A 21,323-nucleotide genomic window follows, 5' to 3' on the forward strand; every position below is an offset into this window, starting at 1 on the left:
AGTTCATGTATTCTATGGGAGGAGACAACTTGTAAATGTGTATGTATATAGATGTATGTAAAAGATATACACACAATAAATGAGTTTCTTAGCAGGAAGAAGTGCTAGCTGTCGGGGAGATCAGAAAGCATTTCATAAAGAACAGGGGTTGTTAACCTAAGGTTCACAAACATTTTAAATAACATTTTGGTAACTATATTTCAGTATAATTGGTTTTCTTTTGCAAACCTATAGATTGTATACATTTTAAAGCAGTATTCCAAGAAGGAGGCCATAGGTTTCATCAGACTGCCAAAGGGTATACTAAGACAAAAAAGATTAAGAAACCCCAATGTAGACAATGGAGCTTGAGTTGAGCTTTGAAGAAACCTAAGGTTTTTAACAAGTAGAGGTAATAATGAGGGAACAAATTCCAAGAATGGAGGAAAGCCAAGGCCATTGTGGCTGTGATCTAATTTATGGGGTAGCCTATAATCAAATAGGAACTATTCAATACTATGCTACTTTAAACATCCCGAGTCAGCATCTGTCTGTCTGCTATACACTGCGGTCACTCTCAAAGCTAGATACTAAACAATTGATGAAAAGGCATTTCCTCCTTTAATTCGGATCATAAGTTCCTGCTCTGAAAGGTCCAGGGTCAGTAATAGTATTGAGCAACATTTAACTGAAGGAGATTTTGTTCTCTCTGGTGGTTGCTTTGGGTCCCAGCTGTAAGTAGAAAGAATACTGTACATGGAATTGGGCATCTGGATTCAAATCATGACTCCTGGTTTTGAATCTCTTACTGCCTGTAAAGCTCTGGGTGAAAAAAAAAGTGTAAAAGCTACCCTTTCTGAGAGGCACCTTCCTTAGCTGTCAAGTGCAGAACTTGGATGCTGTTTCTAAGATCCATCTTTTATCGGTTCCAAATCCTATCAACGTCTGTCAAAGAAATGCCTTTCTCAGTGAGTATATTCAACAGACAAAGCAGTATTCTATTATGATACCAAGAATTAGCCAGGTCTTTTCTTTCTAAGCAAGGAAATTGGAACATTACTACTCACCACAGGCAATGGTCCAGTACACCAATGAGTCTGGAGTCTGGTAGAGAATACGGTAAGGGGCGACTCTTGCACTGGAGTCCAGAACAACATCAAGAGTTCCCACCAGAAGGCCTGGAAAAGAGGAAACACCTTTGAGAAAATTCATACACTCTTACCCTGAGGACTTTCTGCAATGCCCACAGTGGGATTTAGGGAAGATAACTTTTTTTTGCAGACAATCTGCTGTAAGGGAAAGACCATTGGATTTGTAATGAGAGGACATGCCCCAGAATCCCTGCTCTGCCACTTACTGGCTCTGTGGTTTGGAACAAATCCTCTCTGAACCTCAGCTTCCTGGTCTATATAATGGGCATATAATACTTACAATAACAACCTAACAGGGCTGTTGTGAAGAAAATAATTTGTAAACTTTCCAGTGCTATTGAAATGAGCTTTTATTAGTAGTATCTTCTGGTGATCATTGTTAAGCACAGTGGGGTGGTTGGGGTGGAATGGTTGCCAAAGGCTTAGCTGGACTCAAATATTCATTTGGCTGATAGAAATCCAGCATCATAAAATGGGAAATTTGCCTTGGCACTAATATCGTGCTAGTCAAAAGACCCATATTTTAAGTTCTATCCCTGATGCTTATAACTTGTCTGTTCTTAGTCAAGTTGTTTCACAATCCTGGGCCTTCATGTCCTGTAAAATCATGGGGTTGGACTAGATCAGTCCTTACTCTGGGGTTCATGAACTTTTTGTTAACAACTGTCTTTTAATATAATTGATTTCCTTTGTAATCCTATATACTTATTCTGAAAAGGAAAACCTGAGAAGACATATGAACTGATGCAGAGTACAGTGAGCAGAACCAGAAGAACACTGTACATTGTAACAGCAATAGTATAACAATGATCAACTATGAATGACTTAGCTACTCTGATCAAGACAGTTCCAAAGGACCCTAATGAAAAGTGCTATCCACTTCTAGAGAGACAGCTGATAAACTCTGAGTGCCAATTGAAGTCTTTTTTCCACTTTATTTTTCTTTCTTTCTTTTTTGGCAACATGGCTAACATGAAAATATTTTGCATGACTTCACATGTATAATGGGTATCATATGCTTACATTCTCAATGAGTGGTAGAGGGGCTGGAGAGAGAGAACATAAAACAACATTTTAAAAAATGCATGTTAAAAATAAATGAATGTTAAAGAAAAAAATATCTGAAAAAGAATCCATAGTGTTCAGACTGGCAAGTGGGTCCCTGACACAAAACAGGTTAAGAATCCCTGGACTAGATAATCTCTAAAGTCCTTTCCATGTCCAGATCTTCTGATCTATGCATTTAGGACTGGAGAACCTCTGTTCTAAGGTCCATCCTACCTCTTACTAGTTGTCTGACTTTGCAGATGAGTAAGCTTCCTCATCTGCAAAATGGAGATGCAACTTGGATGATCTCACGATTCCTGGCACTGTTGTAAGGAAGGTTCTCTGTGAACCTTAAAAAGCACCCTTGAGCATTATTATGAGAAATGTCACTTTTAAGAAGCTTTTATTTTATGACTTGGTCCTTTTATAGCAATGTTCTATTTCACAAGCTTATCTTCCCAAATAACCATCATTATATTCTTTTTAGAGAATGAAGTATGATGTGAGTCAGCTATGGAAGTAGAGTGAAATGGTGGCTGGTGATCAGAAAAGGCATCCCCAGCAGAAAAGACCTCCCCAGGGTCTGCTTTTGGTCTCTCACAACAAACTCAGTGGTTCCTGCATCAAAGGGTTATTGGGTGGGAGGAAGAATCAGTTTATGCAGCCAAACTATTCGTAGATACAGATAATCCTAATGCAAAGTGTTATTGCTGGAAGAGACTTCAGAGATGGGTAAGTTCAGCTCCTTTGTTTTACAGATAAGGAAAGAGGCTCAGACTGAAGGGGTGACTTGCTCAGAATCTCACATTTAACCTATGAGATGGGTTTTTATTGGATGCCAATTCAATAATCTAAAATGAGAAACGAGAGTGTGGTAGACTAGTAAGAGCATTAGGAGTCAGAGACCTGGATTAAATCCTAGCCAGGCAAGTTATTCCTGTTGTTGGTTGTTCTAAGCTCAAGGAATTTAGTTATGAAAGAAAAGTTACTAATCTGTTAACACGTATTGACCCAGAGATCTTACTACTGAGACTATACCTCAACGATGTTTCAATGTGTAGAAAATTATTCATAGCACCATCTGTGATCATGGAAATTTGAAAACAAAATGCGTCCAGTTATCAAAGAATGGTGGACCATAGCATGGTGTATGGATGTAATGGGATGTTACTGTGTTGTAATGAATGATTCTTCCAAAAGCACAAGTCCATGACTCTCCCCTGCCCAAGAAGCCTGCCCACTCTATTTCTTGTCTCTCTCACATGCCTAGAATGCATGCCCTCCATACCTCCACCTGTTGGGATTCCCAGTTCCCTTCAAGACTCTACTTGTGCCACCTCCTAAAAGAAGCTGCTCCTGATCCCCTTAGTTATTAGTCTTTCCCACCACTGCCTGGCAAAATTTACTTTGCATTTACATTTATATTTTGTACTGATCTATTTACACATTGAAACCATCTTCTTCCTATTTTCCCTCCTCCCAAGCAAAAGTGGGAACTCCTCGTGGGCAAGAATGACTTATTTTTTGTATCCCTACTGTCCAGGACAGACAGTAGCAGGCACAGAGAAGGTTCCTTTTAATTGCTGATTTTGTAAACAAACAATTAAATGCCAAATGAGGAGTCCAGAGAAGTGCTGGAAGACTAGTAGGAAGGGATGCTAAGTAATGATGAAATGATGAAAGAGCAGTCACTGCCTCCCCTCCTCCCCTACCTAAGACTTTATCATTATAGGAGCTCCCAAAGGAGAAACTCCCTTTAACTATGCAAATCAGCACATTCTTCACAATTTATGGTTTTGGAAAGTTGCCTGGGGCTCCAGGAGATTAAGGGACCTGCCCAGAGTCAGATTGCCAGTGTGTGTAAGGGGCCAGATTTTTAACCCAGACCTTCCAGACTTTTAATCCAGATCATCCCTGGTGCTGGCTGGCTCTCTTATCTACTACCTTTCACATTCAATGTTCCATCTATATAAATGAAAACAAGACTACAAAGGGCCATCTATATCCCTGGACAGTGTGTCTCCCTTTCCTCTATTAAGTCCCAGAGAAAGGAGGCAGGTTGCCTTTATTTGGACTACTCTCTCCTCAATACCAGTTGGTCTCTTTTGGAGAGCCAACACTTCCCCTCTGCCTTTATCTTGGGTCACTGACCTGTCAGGTTGATATCTTTGCAGCTATCTTTACCCCAATCTTATAATTTGAAATTGATTTTGACCACCATTCAAATAATCAGTAGTTTAATGTACACAGTTAATTCTTTCAATGCCAACTCTACGTCAGCTAAGCTCTGCAGATACAAAGAAAGGTAACTCCTTATTGTCAAGGAGCTCACGTTCTTAACAGGGTTGACAACATACAAACACGTATGTCAGCCAACAAACATATAGCAATCACTATGTGCCAGGCCAATCGCCTCCCAACATCAAATATAAAAATCAACTGATCAACAAACATTTATTAAGTGCCTACCAAGTGCTAGGCACGTGGGCTTTCAAAACCCTTTATAACCTGACCCTTCCTACACATTGCCTTCATCTTCCTCACCCACTGGAATCCCTGAGAGGTTGACTTGATTAACTTGGAGCCATCTGGGGATGTTATTCACAAAATTATTCCAACTCTCTCTTCATTCTCCGAAGTAGGTTGGTGCATGTGCTGTAATTACTGTCATGGTGGGCTTTCTGACTCATTCCAATCATGAGGTGATGGGAGTTCCTCAAAAAGGTTAGTTTTTGTTGCTTTTGTACACACAATGAAACTTTATTATCCAAGGAGAACCTGTAAGCCACCATTCCATTTGGCTTGGACTTCCTTTTGCCTTCTCATCTCACTTACCATTCAGATATCAATATGAATGTGGTTGAGCTCTTAGATTATTATGCTGCTACTATGTTATCTGATAGGCATTGGACACACGCTTCACACTGAAGATACTAACAACTGTTAATGTTTACAGATGGCATAAACACTATGATTTTTTTTTTTGAGGCAATCCGGGTGACTTGCCCAGGGTCACATAGCTAATAAGCGTCTGAGGTCAGATTTGAACTTAGGTCCTCCTGATTCCAGGGCCACCTAGCTGCCCCCACTATGAGTCTAACAATCTGATGTCACTCTGCCAAAGTTACTAGGAAATCAGAAGATGACTTTGGAGGTCTGAGAGTCATTTTTAAAAATCTTAGTTTTGTAGGTTGCCTTGGCAAGTCATCTTCTACTGGCCAACCTATTGGTAATGAACCTCTCCATATTTAGTTGAGCTGGTCATTGGACAGAATACTCACTCAGTCTATCCCCAGGACCATACTTGAATCCTTTCTAGCTGAGGAGAAACCGTTGGTCAATCTGTCAACTAAATCAGTAGGCATGTATTAAGCCCTTACTATATACCAGACATTTTGCTAAGTGCTGGAGATATAAAGGCAGTAACACAAAAACAATCCCTGCCCTCAAGGAAGTTCTATCCTAATGGAAGCTTATAATCTGTTGGCCAAGTTTTCTAGTACCCAGGGTGACCTTCTTGCAAAAATTTGTAGTGATCTTTGTGGAAGAGTAACCCCATAAACACTTTTCACACCACTGGCATCATTTCACCCTTCTCCGTGTATGGAAATGTTATGGCGCCATGATGAAATGCCAAGATCACAGGTATTCTCTTAGTTCTGCCAATTATTATAGCTCTGAGTCTTCAGACTAGTCACTTAATCTTTTTCAGCCTCAGTATTCCTATTTGTAAAATGTAGATAAAAACATCTGCTATCACAAGGCTGTTGTAAGGAAAATCAAGTATTTACTACTTGCTAGGGCGCGGAGATACACAAAAACCGAAAGAAGAAGAAAGTCCCTGCCTTCAAGAAGCTTATAATCTACTGAGAAAACACAAGTACAGAAAAAAAAAATTGGAAGGTAAAATGTGATGGAACCAAAGGAGAAATCCAGACAAATTGATGTAGGAGATTTTTAAAAGTTAAAAACTACCAGGTACTAACTACTACAATGGGAGAACTTGATGAAACCATCAGTTATGCAGGATTTCTGAGATCCTTTAGGATAAAGAATGCTAACCCACTAACCACTAGAGAAAATGATGGCTAATAAATAAGTCAAGACTCCTGGGCAGACAGAGCTGATCCCATAACCGATCAACATCTATGGCACAGCATTACACTGGGGGGAAATTGTCCCAGGGAATTTTAGATTAGATTATTTAAAAAAAAAGAAGCCACTCAGAATTTTCTAAAAGCTTTACTATTCCCACATCTGAAATGATTGTCAAAACACTGAACCTTTTCATCATTTCCCACACGAAGTACTGTTTTAGCAGCTGCTCTAGTTGGCTATTTCTAGCATTAAACAATCTTTGATTGTCTGTAATAACGAAATCAAACTGAGGTCCTAAAAATAGCTCTTCTAGATGTCTACTTATCCATTTGTTTCTACAGCATTGTTCATCACAAGTGCATATTCTGAGGGTTTTCAATGTAACAAAGGCACAATAAAATTCCCCACTTCAACCAGTGTGTCAGGCACCAGATTCATTTTGGCACAGGTATCGTTGGGCTGAAGTGGTGAGACAAGTTGGCTCTGGTGCAGGAGTAAAAGTGAGGACTAGATTGGGTACCAGGGGTGGGGAACCTGCAGTCTCAAGGTCACATGGAGATTTGTCCTGTGAAGTTTGGATTCAGTCAAAGGGCTGCACTTGAGGACCTAGAGAGTCATGTGACCTCGAGGCAGCAGGTTTCCCATCCCTGGTAACATGTCATTTTAGCACCTCTTTGGGATGGGAAGCCCACTGGAAGAATCTACCACTTTCATAACGTATTTGGCATATAGGCCCTACTTCTCTCCTCTCACAATCACCTCCTGCCTGGCTTATTGCAACAGCCTTATACTTGGTCTCTGTCTTCACCCTAGACCATCAACCTCCACTTAGCTACCAATCTATGCACTCACCTACTCAAACTCCAGTGCTCCCAGTTACCTCCAGGATCAAACATAAAATCCTGTGTTTGGCTTTTAAAGTCCTTTACCACCTGCCTTTTCCTACCTTTCTAATCTTATACTTTATTCTTCCTCATATAATCTACTCTACCAGCCTTCTTCCTGTTCTTTGTACATAACCCTCCATCCCTAGATGTCAAGCCTTTTCATTGGCTGTTCCTCATGCCTGTAATGCTATCCCTCTTCACCTCTGCCTGTCTCTTCAAAACTCAGCTTAAATCCTACCTTCTACAAGAGGCCTTTTCTGGATCTCCCTCTATCCTTCCCATGACTTCTGATTTTACTCTCCATTTTCACAATAAGGATTTGCATGTGTACATAATTGCTTGCAATTATGTTATCTTACTCATTAGAATGGGAGCTCCTTGAGAACAGAGAGCACCATGTTTTGTCTTTGTTTCTCTCTCCAGTGCTTATTAGCACAGTGCCTGGCACATAATAAGCATTTAATAAATGCTAGTTGACTGACTGACTGATGGGTCAGGGCTGAATTCTAGACAGGAAAAAAAAAATGAATAATAGTAGGAGCAAAATTCAAGGTGTGTTTGGGGAATGTTGGGAATCCCATTTTGTCAAGAGTTTAAAGAACTTCTTGAGGAACAGTGGAAGATATGGCTACAAACACAAGTGGAGACCAGAATGTGAAAAATCTAGGAGGCTAAGAAAAATGGTCTTTCTTAGGCAACAGGGAATCCTGGAAGATTTGAGTATCTTGAAAACTTCATTATCCATGAATCTGTCTTTTATTTGGAATTAAGCCCAGGACAACAACCCCAAATGTACTAAATGCTTTGGATAGCATAAATTTCCCTATTTTATGTCTCAGTTGATACTGATGGTCAGAAAATTATTGGATCTATCAACATCTTTATTCCCGGTACTGCGGGTTTTACAATTTGTATGGTTCTAAATGCTAATAATCTCCCTCTTTTCTCTCTTCAGGTACTGTCCACAGTTACATGCTCAATGTTTCTTCTCCAGGGGTAGATGGCTCCTTCCCTGAGAAAGGTCTGAGAAGTTCACTGCAATGTGATGTTCTAGTCTAGGTTGTGGAGAAGCCAATTAACATGTGGGGCTGTTTGCATTTCCAATGGACTTTTCTTCCATGTTAATTCTAATAATTTATCCCTAGATACTCCCCCACTAATTAATCAGATCATTTAAACTCTATTAAGTTATCTTCTTTCGTGAGAGGTTTCACCATTAGACTCCAGTCACTCTCTACTAGGAATTTTAGAAGGGATTACACCATTGGGTAATTTACAAAAAATAGATAAAGATTTCTTTCTCTTTATACTTCTTAGTTACAACTTCATATTTCCCTGTATTTCAAATATCATCTTGTAAAATATCCTTTAGGATACTTTATAGTAAGTTCATCCTTTAGATTAAGTGGTATTCCCTTGCCTTAAAGTCCTCTGTGTGTCTCTATTTGCATGGCTGAGCACCAGTCAGTACTCTAGACTTGTTTGTATCTGGATTACTCATTAGCCTCCATGCTTAATCATGTGTAACAGTAATTTAACAGATATTAATATCTAATATTCAGGTAATTAAAATTAATCAGAAAATTATATAAAACACACTAGAAAATTCTTTTTTTAGTTTAAAAATTTTTGTAGTCAATCTCTTTGACACTAGGGTATTCAATAAATCCTAAGTGGATAATATCTACAACGTGTCTTTGGCAACACAAAGAAAACCCCAAAACTTTCTGAACAATGTCAACTTGTACATGGGTAGATGTTCCTGAATGGACCAATGGCACTGGGGACTGCAGTCCAGAGTTGTGAGTTCAAGATGAGGCAATGGAGTCTTTTTTTTTTTTTTAAAGGCAATTGGGGTTAAGTGATTTGCCTAGGGTCACACAGCTAGTAAGTGTCAAGTGTCTGATCTGAGGCCAGATTTGAACTCAGGTCCTCCTGAGTTCAGGGCTGGTGCTCTATCCACTGCACCACCTAGCTGCCCTGGCAATTGAGTCTTAAAAAAACATCAACATGCCTCTGACCTAAGATAAGACCATGGCTGGCAACCAGCAATTGGCAACAGACAAGAGACTAAACTGAAAAGCCTTGAAAATCCTCCAAGAATCTGATGAACTCCACAAACCTGTCAAAACAGTATGCTTGGTGTAGATTAAAGCCAAATCTGAGATCCTTTACCTAGGAAAGGTCTCAGGCCTTCTCTCCCTTCTCCTAATATTCTCCTGCGGGTAAAAGCCTTTAGCTGGTTAGGGGGATGAATGACCAGTTTTAAATTCAGGATCGTAGGACCACAGACTGAGAGCTAGAAGGGAGGCCTCAGGACTGATCTAGTCCCAAACCCTGATTTATCAGATAAAGACACTGGGGCCTAGATGTCTTAGGCACCTTGGAAAAATGAGTTCTGGAACTTGTGCTCTCCCCACATGTCCTGAGAGCCCACCTCCACCCTTCAATGAAGCATCTAAACAGTTTTAGTGGAAAAGAACAGGAGAATGATTATATTAGTGTAGCCAACTCCCAGCATTTCGTCCACCTGAGCTGTAATTCACGGTCTGCGAGAGCTGCTTGGGGGTGACTAAGAGGTAAAGTGATTTGTCCAGGGACCCCACGGTGGGCCCTGTCTACTGAGCCATGCAAGATCACATACAGGTTGCTGTTGTTTGGGTAGCTAAGTATGTGGTGGATAGAGTACCAGACCTGGAGCCAGGAAGACTCATCTTCCTGAATTCAAATCCAGCTGTAGACATTTCCTAGTTGTGTGACCCTGGACAAGTCACTTAACCTGGTTTGCCTTAGTTTTCTCATCTGTCAAACGAGCTGGAGAAGGAAATGGAAAACCACTCTGGCATCTTTGCCAAGAAAACCCTAAACAGGGTTATTGAAACAACTGAACAACAATTCAATGCAGGTAGATAGAGCAGGCCTTGGGAGTCGGGAACATTTGAACTCAAGCCCTGCCTTTGACACATACTATCTCTGTGACCCCAGGGACTTTAGGTCCTCAAACAGGGGCTGATCTGCATTGGTGAAAGGTCTTTCCTCATCAGGAATTTCCAACGCCAATGAAATCACACCCCTGGTCCAAAAACTCAAAACAAGATAAAACAAAACCAAAAAAACCCCTGAAGTTTCTTAAGAAGGAAGAGAAGTTATTTTTCAAGGGGGAATAAACATGGCAAAGGTTTATCTTTACCAATGTTTCCCAGTACAAACCCTGTCTTGGGACTGTCTCAGATCTCTGCTGTGCAAATGTACAGAGGAATTTCCCCCCAAGGGAGAGAGTCTGTAGAGAGAAGTTGTGGTTCTCCCCCTTTTGTATCATATCTTTTTGGGGGAAGAGAGGGTAGGGATTTGTTTACAACTAAACCAAGAGCAGAAAATACAACTTATGAAGCACTTCTGTATGCAGATCTAGGTCATACATACATCAGTCCGTTAATACTTGCTGCTCAGATCTTACAACAAATCCGGGGGCACCTCCAGCTGTCCCATTTACATTGCAAACTGAGCACCTGCTGTAGCTTGGAGCCTGAATAAAGCAAGAGCTTCATGTCTTTTCTTTCAGCCACACAGGCAGGGGTACACATTAATATAATGTTGGTCTGAATATAGGAGATGCCACAAATAAGCCCCATCACTAAAAGGAAATCTCTTTGAAAGGAAACAAAACAGATAGACACTGAAAAATAACCACATACAATTATCAGTATTAAAAATGTTTCCTCAAAAGACTGAACAGGCAAGCAGCAGAGTGGAGAACTAGCTGCAGGTTTTAGCTAGATTTGTCCCAGGACAAATAGGACGTTGAAGCAGAGTCCCTGACAAATCCACAAACCTGTAACTGTAGTATCAGAAGGTGTACAATTATATGCTTCTCCCACCAGTCCAATATGGCATGTATGCATGTATCCCAGCAGTAAGGTGGCACAGTGGATAGATACCAAGGCCTGGCTTTAAGAAGACATTTTCCTGAGTTCAGATCTGGCCTCAGATACTTCCTAACTGTGTGACCCTGGATAAGTCACTTAACCCTGTTTGTCCCAGTTTCTCATCCGTAAAATGAGCAAGAGAAGGAAATGGCAAACCTCTCCAGTTTCTTTGCCAAGAAAACCCCAAAAATGGAGTCATGAAGAGTTGGGTATGACTGAAATGAGTAAACAACATGTATATACATATATATATATATATATGCACATGTACATACATGCATATATACATATTTGTGTGTGTATAACAATACCTGAGATTTCTGGAGGTTTTTTTCACCTAGGAAGTAAAGCCATTATTAGGCCATTTTATCTTTGTTTCAAACACGCTCAGCAACAGCTTGAGACCAAAACTGCGTTTATATTCAGAGAGATTGTGTGGTGGAGCCTCTTAAATTGCAATGCACAGAGTCTGTGGATGATTCCTGCCTCGTCTACCTCACTGTAAAACAGGGACAGTAATAATAACTGTAATATCTATGTCATAGGATTTTCAGGTGAAGATCAAAAGGCACTATGGAAAGTATCATCTTAAAGCTTATAAAAATGTCATCTATCATTATCGCCATCGAAAGGCATCTCTATTTCCTATCATGTTAGCCATCAATACAAATTGAGAAAGGAGGCCCTTCTCTTGGAGACTGATGGCTTGTTGTTGTTCAGTCATTTTTTTCAGTTGTGTCTGACTCTTTGTGACCCTATTTGGGATTTTCTTGGCAGAGATAATGGAGTGGTTTGCCATTTCCTTCCCAGCTCATTTTGCAGATATGAGCAAACTGAGGCAAACAGGATTAAGTGACTTGTAAAGGGTCACACAGCTACTAAGTGTCTGAGGCCAGATTTGAACTCAGGAAGATGAATTTTCCTGACTCCAGGCCCAGCACTCTATTCACCGGGCCACCTAGCTGCCTGAAATTGATGACTAGCTCCCATTAATGAAAGAATTGGTTTATCAGTTTCAAGATGGTATGTTGGTTTCAGCAGCTTATCTCTCTGAAACCCACTGTCATTTCCAAGAAATGAATCACCTTCACCAATAATAGAAAAAAAAGAAATGCCTCCGTCCACTCTCTTTCTTTGGAGTTAAAACACGGGCATGTGACAAGTTTCAGGAATCACCAAATGCCCATTGAATGTCTACTGAAATGGGCGGAGTAATGAAAAGAACCCTGAGCTTGTGAGTTAAGACACTGGAACTCTGCCTTTGAGTAACTGTGTGACCTTGGTAAGTGACTTCACCCTCTATGGGACTCACTTTTCCCCATTTGTAAAATGATTTGTAAAAAATTCAGATATTCTGTGCCCCATGATCTACGACTGACTTAACTTTTTACAAACTCCTTACTCAGGAGATCCATAAGAAAGGGAAAGTTGTCTACTTCCAACAGAACGGAAAATTACAAGTAAAAAATAATCACCCTCAATTAAACTCATTTTTATCATTATAACTTGGCTCACCTCACTCAAATTAGATTCAGGTAAATTGGTAAAAAACGGGTATGTCTAGAGCCAAAAGTTTTCCCAGTATTTCAGAACACTTAGGAATGTCAATTTGGCAGGGCACAAGAGTACTCTGGGACAGACACTGCCTGCCTGCATTTACCACAACATTTTTCATTCTAGCCATTAATTACAGATCCGCCATTGACATCTATACCATAGCAGGGATGTGCTCCATTATTATCTGCATTGTTGTTATTGTTCTCCTTTGTTTTTGAAGGGGACCAAATGACATCACTATTCCAGAGTCAACTTTCAGTGTGTCTGAATGTGGCTGATCAGACCAATATGAGCTCGGAATGTTCTACCACAGGTTGGGCTAGTAGTCTGTGTAAACCTTTGGGATGGATTCTCTAAGTTTGCAGATCTTGCATTTCTCTTGAGCTATTTCAATTCTGCTTTGCTGAGAGAGCACGGCACCTTCTCTGATGTGGGCAGGCCATGCTGAGCAGTCCTGTGCCAGCATCTCCCATGTCACATAATGAATTCCAAAGTTCTTAAGAAAGACCCTGAGAGTGTCCTTGTATCTTGTTCTGATCACCATGTGAATGCTTGCCCTGTGTGAATTCTCCATAAAACAGTCTTTTTGGCAAGTGTATGTTTCGCATTTGGACAACATGGCCAGCCCATTGGAGTTTTGCTCTCTGAATCAGAGTTTGAATGCTTGGCAGTTTAGTTCCAGAAAGGACCTCAGTGTCTGGTATCTTATCCTGCCAGGTGATCTTCAGAATCTTCCTAAGACAATTCAAATGGAATCGATTCAGTTTCCTGGCATGGCACTGTTATACTGTCCAGGTTTCACAGGCATACAATAATGAAGTCAGCACAACGGCTCTGTAGACCTTCAGTTTGGTTGTCAGTCTAATACCTTCTTTCTCCCATACTTTCCTTTGTAGCCTCCCAAACAACAAGCTAGCTCTGGCAATGTGTGGCCGTCAACCTCATTATCAATGTGTATACCCCTGGAAAGTATACTTTCCAGGTAAGGTAAGTGAACTTATGCACAGCATTCAAAACTTCTTCATTTGCTGTAACCGATGGTTCCACATATGGATGGTGTGGTGGTGGCTGATGGTATCTGTTTTTTTGATGTTAATTGTGAGGCCAAAATTAGCATAAACAGCAGAGAATCAATCCATGCTTTGTTGTATCTCAGCTTCAGAGGCTGCATTGAGTGCACAATCATCTGCAAACAGAAAATCATGTACCAACACTCCTCCACTGCAGTCTTGGCCTGTAGTCTTTAAGTTGAACAATTTACCATCAGTGCAGTAGCTGACCTTGATGCCTTGTTCATCCTCATTGAAAACATTTGACAACATGGCTGAAAACATCCTGCTAAAATGCACGGGAGTTGATTTTTATTGGAATGTCAATGATGCAGCATTTTATTTTTCAAACACAAATCGATTACAATTGAAAGGCTCTGTGCTGTACTGGAAGAGGTGCAGACTTCCATTTGCACTTTCTCCTTTAGTGAATTCACCCACTTTCATGACTTCAATTATTCCCTTTGATTACTCCCAAATCCCAAATCCATATAAACAGAGAGCCTTCACCTCTCTTCTGAGCACCCAGCCCATTTTCTACTGTCTCCTGGACATTTCTACCTAGATGATCAAGATCAACATGGAAAACCTCCAATCTTTCCCCTGTTGCTAATTTCTCCAACAATGGCACCACCATTCTCCCCTGTCATTGAAACTAAGTCCATTGTTCTTTACGGTATACCATTATACATGGGAAAGGCAAAATGGAGCAAAATACTCTTAAAAGCTATATGGTAAACCCCTAGTTAGGGCAGCTAGGTGGCGAAGTGAACAGAGTACTGGACTGGGAATCAGGATGACTGATCTTTTCTAAGTTCAAATCTGGCCTTACTTATTAACTGAATGACCCTGAGCAAGTCACTTAACCCTGTTTGACTCAGTTTTCTCATTTGTAAAATGAACTAGAGAAGGAAATGGCAAACCACTCCTGTATCTCTGCTAAGAAAACCCCAAATGGGGTCATGAAGATTAGGAAACAAATTTAAAATGACTCAACAACAAAAGCCCCAGTTAACTGGCATCATTTGACTCTTATTTTCCTCTAAAACAGGAACTATGCTTGGGGTTCGTGAGACTCAAGTGAGTAAATGCAGCTAAAGGACTTTGTAGACCTTAAACCCCTATATAAATGTTTGCTATTATTTTGTCAGTGAATTTGCAGGTGCTGTGTTTTTTCTTTAAGTGTTTGTTTATAACTTCCAAACACTAGAAAAAACAAGATGAATGAAGTGCTCATCCTCAATTTTCACTTGGGATCTTTACTGTTACACTGTTCCTTTGAAGTCTATATAAAGGTAAGGAAAACCCACAAAGATCCTGCCATTTATTCCTGTCACAGACTCTCTTCCCATCTCTCTCCTATGTTTCAGCTATCATAAAATTTCACAGTCAGAAGGGAACACAAAGGCCATATAGACCAACCCATACCTGTTCACAAATCCCCTCCCAATATACCCCATGAGTGGCCATCTCTGTTCTGATCATTCTATGTTCCACTCAAATAGGACCACAGTTTCTTCTTATTGCCCTGGCCCATTTGCTATGGTGCCAGATGTCACCTCCTGTGGATTTTCCCCATTTCCCAACCCAATCCTTCTCCCAGTTCAAAGCCCAGCCCGGGTACTTCCTCCATGGAGCCTTCCCTGATTCTGCCAGAGAGAATCTCTTCTCCCTCAAATCCTTCAGGCCACTGTTTGACCTCTGCTAGACATCTGGTTTTCTAATTTGCATTAATTTTGATTTTTGTTTGATGTTTGTGGAAATAGTTAAAACATTAGACTAGTCATAATTTGACTAAGCTTGGCCCCAAAGATGAGATATTAACAAGGAACCTCATCCCACTTCTTTAAAGAGGAAAGAGGGATCTGTATGGCACAATGCACATAGTATCAATATAGCCCCCCCCCTTTTTTTTGCTGTCTTGGCTAGTTTTGCTGGACTGTCCCCTCTGTTTTATTCTTTGATAAAGGGATAGCTTATGTGTAGGGATAGCTTTAACAAAGAGATCCTGGGAGAGGCAGAGGGGAGAGAAAACATAGGTAATTGAAGAATAGGTAATTGAAAAAAGGTAACAAAGTCCTCAAAAAAGTAAAGGGAGATACTGGATAAGTGGTCAAAAGATATGAGAAAATACTTCTCAAAAGAATTGCAAGCCATTAACAACCATTTGAAAAGAACGCTTTAAATTACCAATAAGAAAAAGCAATCAAAACAACCCTGAGGTTTTACCTCTCTCACAGGCAAATTGGCAAAGATAGCAAAAGATGGGAATTCTGTAGTCACTGCTGGAGAAGTTTTGGTAAGAGAGATCCACTGACCAGGGAACTCTGAAACCCATACAACCATTTTAGAAAGCAATTTGCAATTAGGTAAAGTGACTAAACTACCCATATTCTTTGACTTAGAAATTCCCTTCCCAGGCTTTTTCCCCCAATGAGGCAACTAAAAAGAAAGTCAACATATGGCAAAGAATTGGAAACCAAAGAGATGCTTATTGATTGGGGAATGGTTAAACAAATTGTGGAACACATGTAATAGAATATCATTATGCTATAAGAAATGAATATAGAGAAGTATATAAAGATCAACTGATGCAATTGATGCAAAAGGAAGTAAGCAAGACCTGGAAAACACCCGGAACAGAAAGGACTGGCTCAGAGCTGTGGACATGCACCTGCTTCCCAGTTTGAGACATTCCCTCTGTTTTCTCGGTTGCACTGTGTCTCTTTTGAATTTTGATAACAGATAGAGAAGATGGTTCTCACATGCAACTCAATCACAAGTGAGCCAATGTTATGATTAGGAGAAAATAATTTGAAAATAAGCTATTTCGGAATGTCACCATCTTATTAGTACATTCTGGAAATCCTTCAGCCTTTGTTTAGCTGTCAGAATTTCTGGTGTTGATTGTAGGTACCTGAATGTGAATTCTTTCCTTCAAGATCTCTTAAAAGGAATGTAAATGGAGATTCTCTCTTAGATACCACACGCCTGAGGAGGGGTGTATTTCAGGCCTTCTTAGTCAAAATTTCTAAGAACTATGTCAGCATGAGAAGAACCTACATGTGATATGAAATATCCTTTAAATATGACATCTAACCCTTTAGGGAAAAGGTGAGGGGAGTGGAAGGAACCTTTGTACTATGCAATTTAATTCAATCAATTATATTTTATGTAGCACCCTGGTTGGACCCCACTATGAGACATTTAGCCCAAAACTTTTTTTTAATAGTTAATATTTTCATTTAACCTCACAGACTTTTGAAGTAGTCAGCAATACTTAATATTATCCACACCTTAGAAAGAGTAACTTGGGCACTGTGAGGTGCCCAAGTTATTAGAGGGTGGAGCTTAAGTTACTTATTAAGTACCTATTATGTGGCAAGGTACTGTGCTAAACACCCATATTCAAGGACCAAAAACAGTACCTGTGTTCAAAGAGCTTAAATTGATTAGATAGACAATGGAGTTCTTAAAGGAACCTTGGAAATAAGTATAAAAGAAAGCATGTCTCCTAATGACAACATCTGTCCATTTGTGATCTAGTTGGAGGGGAGAGACAATTTTCTTTATCTGTTGTCAAGATTTTTTTTTTTGGTTTTTGTTTGGCAATGGGGTTAAGTGACCTGCCCAGGGTCACACAGCTAGTAAGTGTTATGTGTCTGAGGCTGGATTTGAACTCAGGTCCTCCTGACTCCCAGGCCAGAGCTCTATCCACTGTGCCCCCTGTTGTCAAGATTTTTTAAAAAAAGACACAACGTAACCCAAAAAGGTTGTGTTACAATTAGGGCACTGTTCTAAAAAAAATAGTATTCTATTTTTCCCCAATTACATGTAAAGACAATTTTTAACATTCTTTTTTTTAAAAAATGAGTTCTAAATTCTCCCTTCCTCCCTCACCCTCCCCTCTGTAAGATGGTAAGCAATTTAATATAGGTTATATGTGTGCAATTGCATAAACATTTCCATATTAGTCATGTCATGAAAGAAACAGACCAAAAGAAAAAAAAAACCACACAAAAAAATAGAGCACCCTATTCTTACGGAAACAGGTTACTTGCAAAAAAAAAAAAAGTGTCTGAAAAACTTTCTTTGCTCCACAAATAAAGGACTTCTTTGAAGTCATTTAGATAACAGGAGAAGATAAGGGGGAAAAAATCTAAGTTGATTTCATTGATTTAAATGCATAAACACATTTAAATTAATCTGCATTATTAGCAATATTTTCTAAAGTCTGGATGATGCACAGAACCATAAATCAAGCCCGATTTGAGAAGATTTTGATTCCTGGGGTGTCAATGCTCGCACTGAAAATTTAGTAAATTTCACAATGAGCTTGCTAGTTAGAGTTGGCTCCAGCAAATCCGTAAATGAGCAGATTTGGATTTGGATTCAGTCAAAGGGCCTTTGGAGGCCCCGGGAGGCCGCACGAGGCCTCGAGGCTGCAGGTTCCCCACCCCTGCCCTGAACAGAATTCTGCTCTTGGTCCTGCTTTTCCTCACCGTTTTAAAAATCAGACAGTGTAGACGAATACATAGCCGGCATGCTTATCCAATCTGGAGCTCCTGCCAAACTGGGAGAGATGTAACTCCCTGGGAGAAAGAATTAAGATCCCGAAAGCTCTTGATAAGGCTGAAACCAACAGGGTGAAAACTTTTATCTGAGGAAGCAGAGGCAGGTCAGTCTCCCTCTCTGGGCCTCAGTTTCTCCATCTTCAAAGTGAAGAGGTTGGATTAGCCAGTCTCCAAAGGCTTGTGAAAGCTTTAAATCCTAGGATCTAACACAGAATCAAAAGCTGATTGTTCAAATACAGAACTGGAGTGAACAGACTGAGAGTGATCTAGGTGGGCAAAGCCCTGGGTGGTTTAATTGACCAAGTGACAACAGCGTCATCAATCTTAGGCTGTATTCATCAAAGTGAAAGTGTCTAGATAAGGGATGGCATGGTCTCTCCACATCATCAGACCGCATCGGGCATATCGTATTCAGTTTTAGATGCTGAAGTTTAAGAAGAATATTGATTGTGTGAAACTGGGCAAATCCTCTGACCTCTCACTCGATGCCCAGGAAATCATCTAAGTAAAAGGATGCCTCATTCTGCACCTCTTCTTCATCCCTTCTCTGCCAAGGAGTAGAAAGCCTGTTTCATAATTAAACTCCTGAAGTCATGATTGGTCGCTGCTTGGATCAGTGATTGATGATTGCTATGTTCATGATAATTTTTAAAAAACATTTTTTTTTTAATTTGGAGGCAATGGAAGTTAAGCGACTTGCCCAGGGTCACATAGCTAGCTGGTAAGTGTCTGAAGCTGGATTTGAAAGGCTCCAGGGCCGGTGCTCTATCCATTGTGCCACCTAGCTGCCCGCCAAAAAAGCATTTTTTAAAAGAAAAAAACAAAGAACCTAATTTGCAGAAGGAGTGTCCAATCTGCAATAGTAAAGGAAGTTCCTCACGAGGGGCCAATGAACTCATAGGTCCTATTAAAAAAAAATATCCTGAAGGGCAACAGAGATGGCAAAGGGCCTGACCACCATGTCCTATAATAAGCAGCTTCTGAGCATGTACCTGCAAGAGAGAAATTGAAGGTGGGGAAATAATATCTGGTATGTGAAAGAAGGAATGGGCCAGAGAACCAAATTACTAAGGAAGTTTAAGAAAGAAAACTTTTAAAAAAGAATGTTTGTTTAAAGAAAAAGAAAATCCAACAATGGAACAGACTGCCTTGAAAATTAGATGGCTGCCCTTCAAAATGAACCTTGATCACCATCTGTAAGGGGTACGTGTCAAGTGTTTGGTCTGAGGCCAGATTTGAACTCAGGTCCTCCTGACTTCAGGGCCAGTGTTCTATCCACTGCGCCACCTAGCTGCCCCTGTAAGGGGTATTTTTGAAGGGAGCAGGATGTACATTCGCTCAAGGCAAGTACTGTTTAATTTTTGTCTTTGTTTTTCACAATGCCTGGCACTTAGCTAATGTTTGTTGAATTGAATTAAATCGGATGGAAAGTGATGAGGGTGGCAGAGCCAAAATGTGGGCATACAGGCCTGGACCCAGCTGAACTCTCCCAACATTCCCTTCCAAACAACTTTAAAATAATGCCTCAAATCAAATTTTGTATCAGTAGAGCCAACAAAGGGTCAGAGGGAGACATTTTTTCCAGCCTAAGACAACTTAGGAAATCTCAAGGAGAGGTCTGTGAGACCAGCGACAAGAGAGGCCCAGAGCAGGGCAGGAGGACCAGTGGTAGACCTTGGAAGGGGTTGCAACTACAGCAGCAGTAGATTCAGGAGCTCTCAGTCCAGAGACAGTAAGGGGGTCAAGACAACTGGTCAGCAAGAGATTACAGGGATCTTTTGTTAGCACTGGATACAGCTGACGCAAATTGGGCAACTCCACTGCCCATACTCAACTCTGGGTCCTGTTTCCAAGGAGAAGAGTGCTCATGATCAGTCACAAGGGAAAAGGCCTCTGGTGATGGTTTCAGGGTCAAGAGGAACACTAGCTTGTGGCTTGTGGCTGCAGGAGAGCAGGGGCCCTTCCTGGATAAAGATCAGAGCACATACCCAGAATATAACACAGGATAACCACCTTAGAAGCATCAAAAACTTGCAGACCCCCAGATCTAGTTCCGAAAACATGAGAAGTCTAAAACTTGATACAGTACCTCCCCACCCCCAAGTAAGCAAAGCCCAACTTTAACACAAAATTCAAAGGCAAGAAATAGGCTTGGAAAATGAGGAAACAACAACAAAACAATTTAACCATAAAAAGCTATTATGGTAGCAGGGAAGACCAAGACATAAGCTTAGAATACAACAATATGAAAAGAGCTACAAGCAAAGTCTCAAAGAAAAATGCCATTTAGACTCAAGGCCAGCAAGAATTACTGGAAAAGTTAAAGAAAGAGTTAAGTGTGGCAGAAGAAAATTTGGGAAAAGAAATGAGAGTGACACAAGAAAATTACGAAAATAGAATTAACAGCTTGGTAAAGGAGGCACAAAACATTGAAAAATGCCTTAAAAAACAGAATTGCCTAATGGTAAAAGGGACACAAAAATTCATTAAAGAAAAGAACTCCTCGGGGCAGCTAACCCCTTACTAGCTGTGTGATTGTGGGCAAGTCACTTAACCCTGACTGCCTCACAAAAAAAAGAACTCCTTAAAAAGCAGAATAGACCAAATGGAAAAAGAAGTATAAAAGCTCACTGAAGAAAACAATTTTTTAAAAATTAGAATTGAGCAAGTGGAAGCTAATGAGATTTTAAGAAAAAATAAAACAAAGTAAAAAAAAAATAAAAAGAAAATGTGAAATCTCATTTGAAAAACAACTGACCTGGAAAACAGATTCAGGAGAGATAATTTAATTATTGGACTACCTGAAAGCCATGATTAAAAAAAAAGAACCTAGACATCATATTTCAAGAAATTACAAAGGAAAATTGCCCTGATATCTTAGATCGAGGATAAAATAGAAAATGAAGGAATCCACAAATCACCTAGTGAAAGATATACCAAAATGAAAACTCCCAGGAATGTTATAGCCAAATTCCACAGCTCCCAGGTCAAGGAGAAAGTACTGCAAGCAACCAGAAAGTAAGAATTCAAATATCATGGAGTTACAGTCAGGATA

At 40.2% G+C, this 21,323-nt stretch overlaps 1 protein-coding gene across 1 annotated transcript in view; it reads right to left on the reverse strand.

Annotated features, from left to right (window-relative positions):
• The window catches only part of TBC1D9 (TBC1 domain family member 9), a 123,538-nt gene that overhangs the window by 78,210 nt on the left and 24,005 nt on the right, over positions 1-21,323 (reverse strand). Inside the window, exon 2 of the mRNA XM_027866843.1 lies at positions 1,047-1,157. Coding sequence (XP_027722644.1) covers positions 1,047-1,157 — 111 coding nt within the window. The remainder of the gene's footprint in view (positions 1-1,046; positions 1,158-21,323) is intronic.

This window comes from Vombatus ursinus, unplaced genomic scaffold (assembly GCF_900497805.2).
Source record: "Vombatus ursinus unplaced genomic scaffold, bare-nosed wombat genome assembly UNPS02014784.1, whole genome shotgun sequence".
Lineage (NCBI taxonomy): Eukaryota > Metazoa > Chordata > Mammalia > Diprotodontia > Vombatidae > Vombatus > Vombatus ursinus.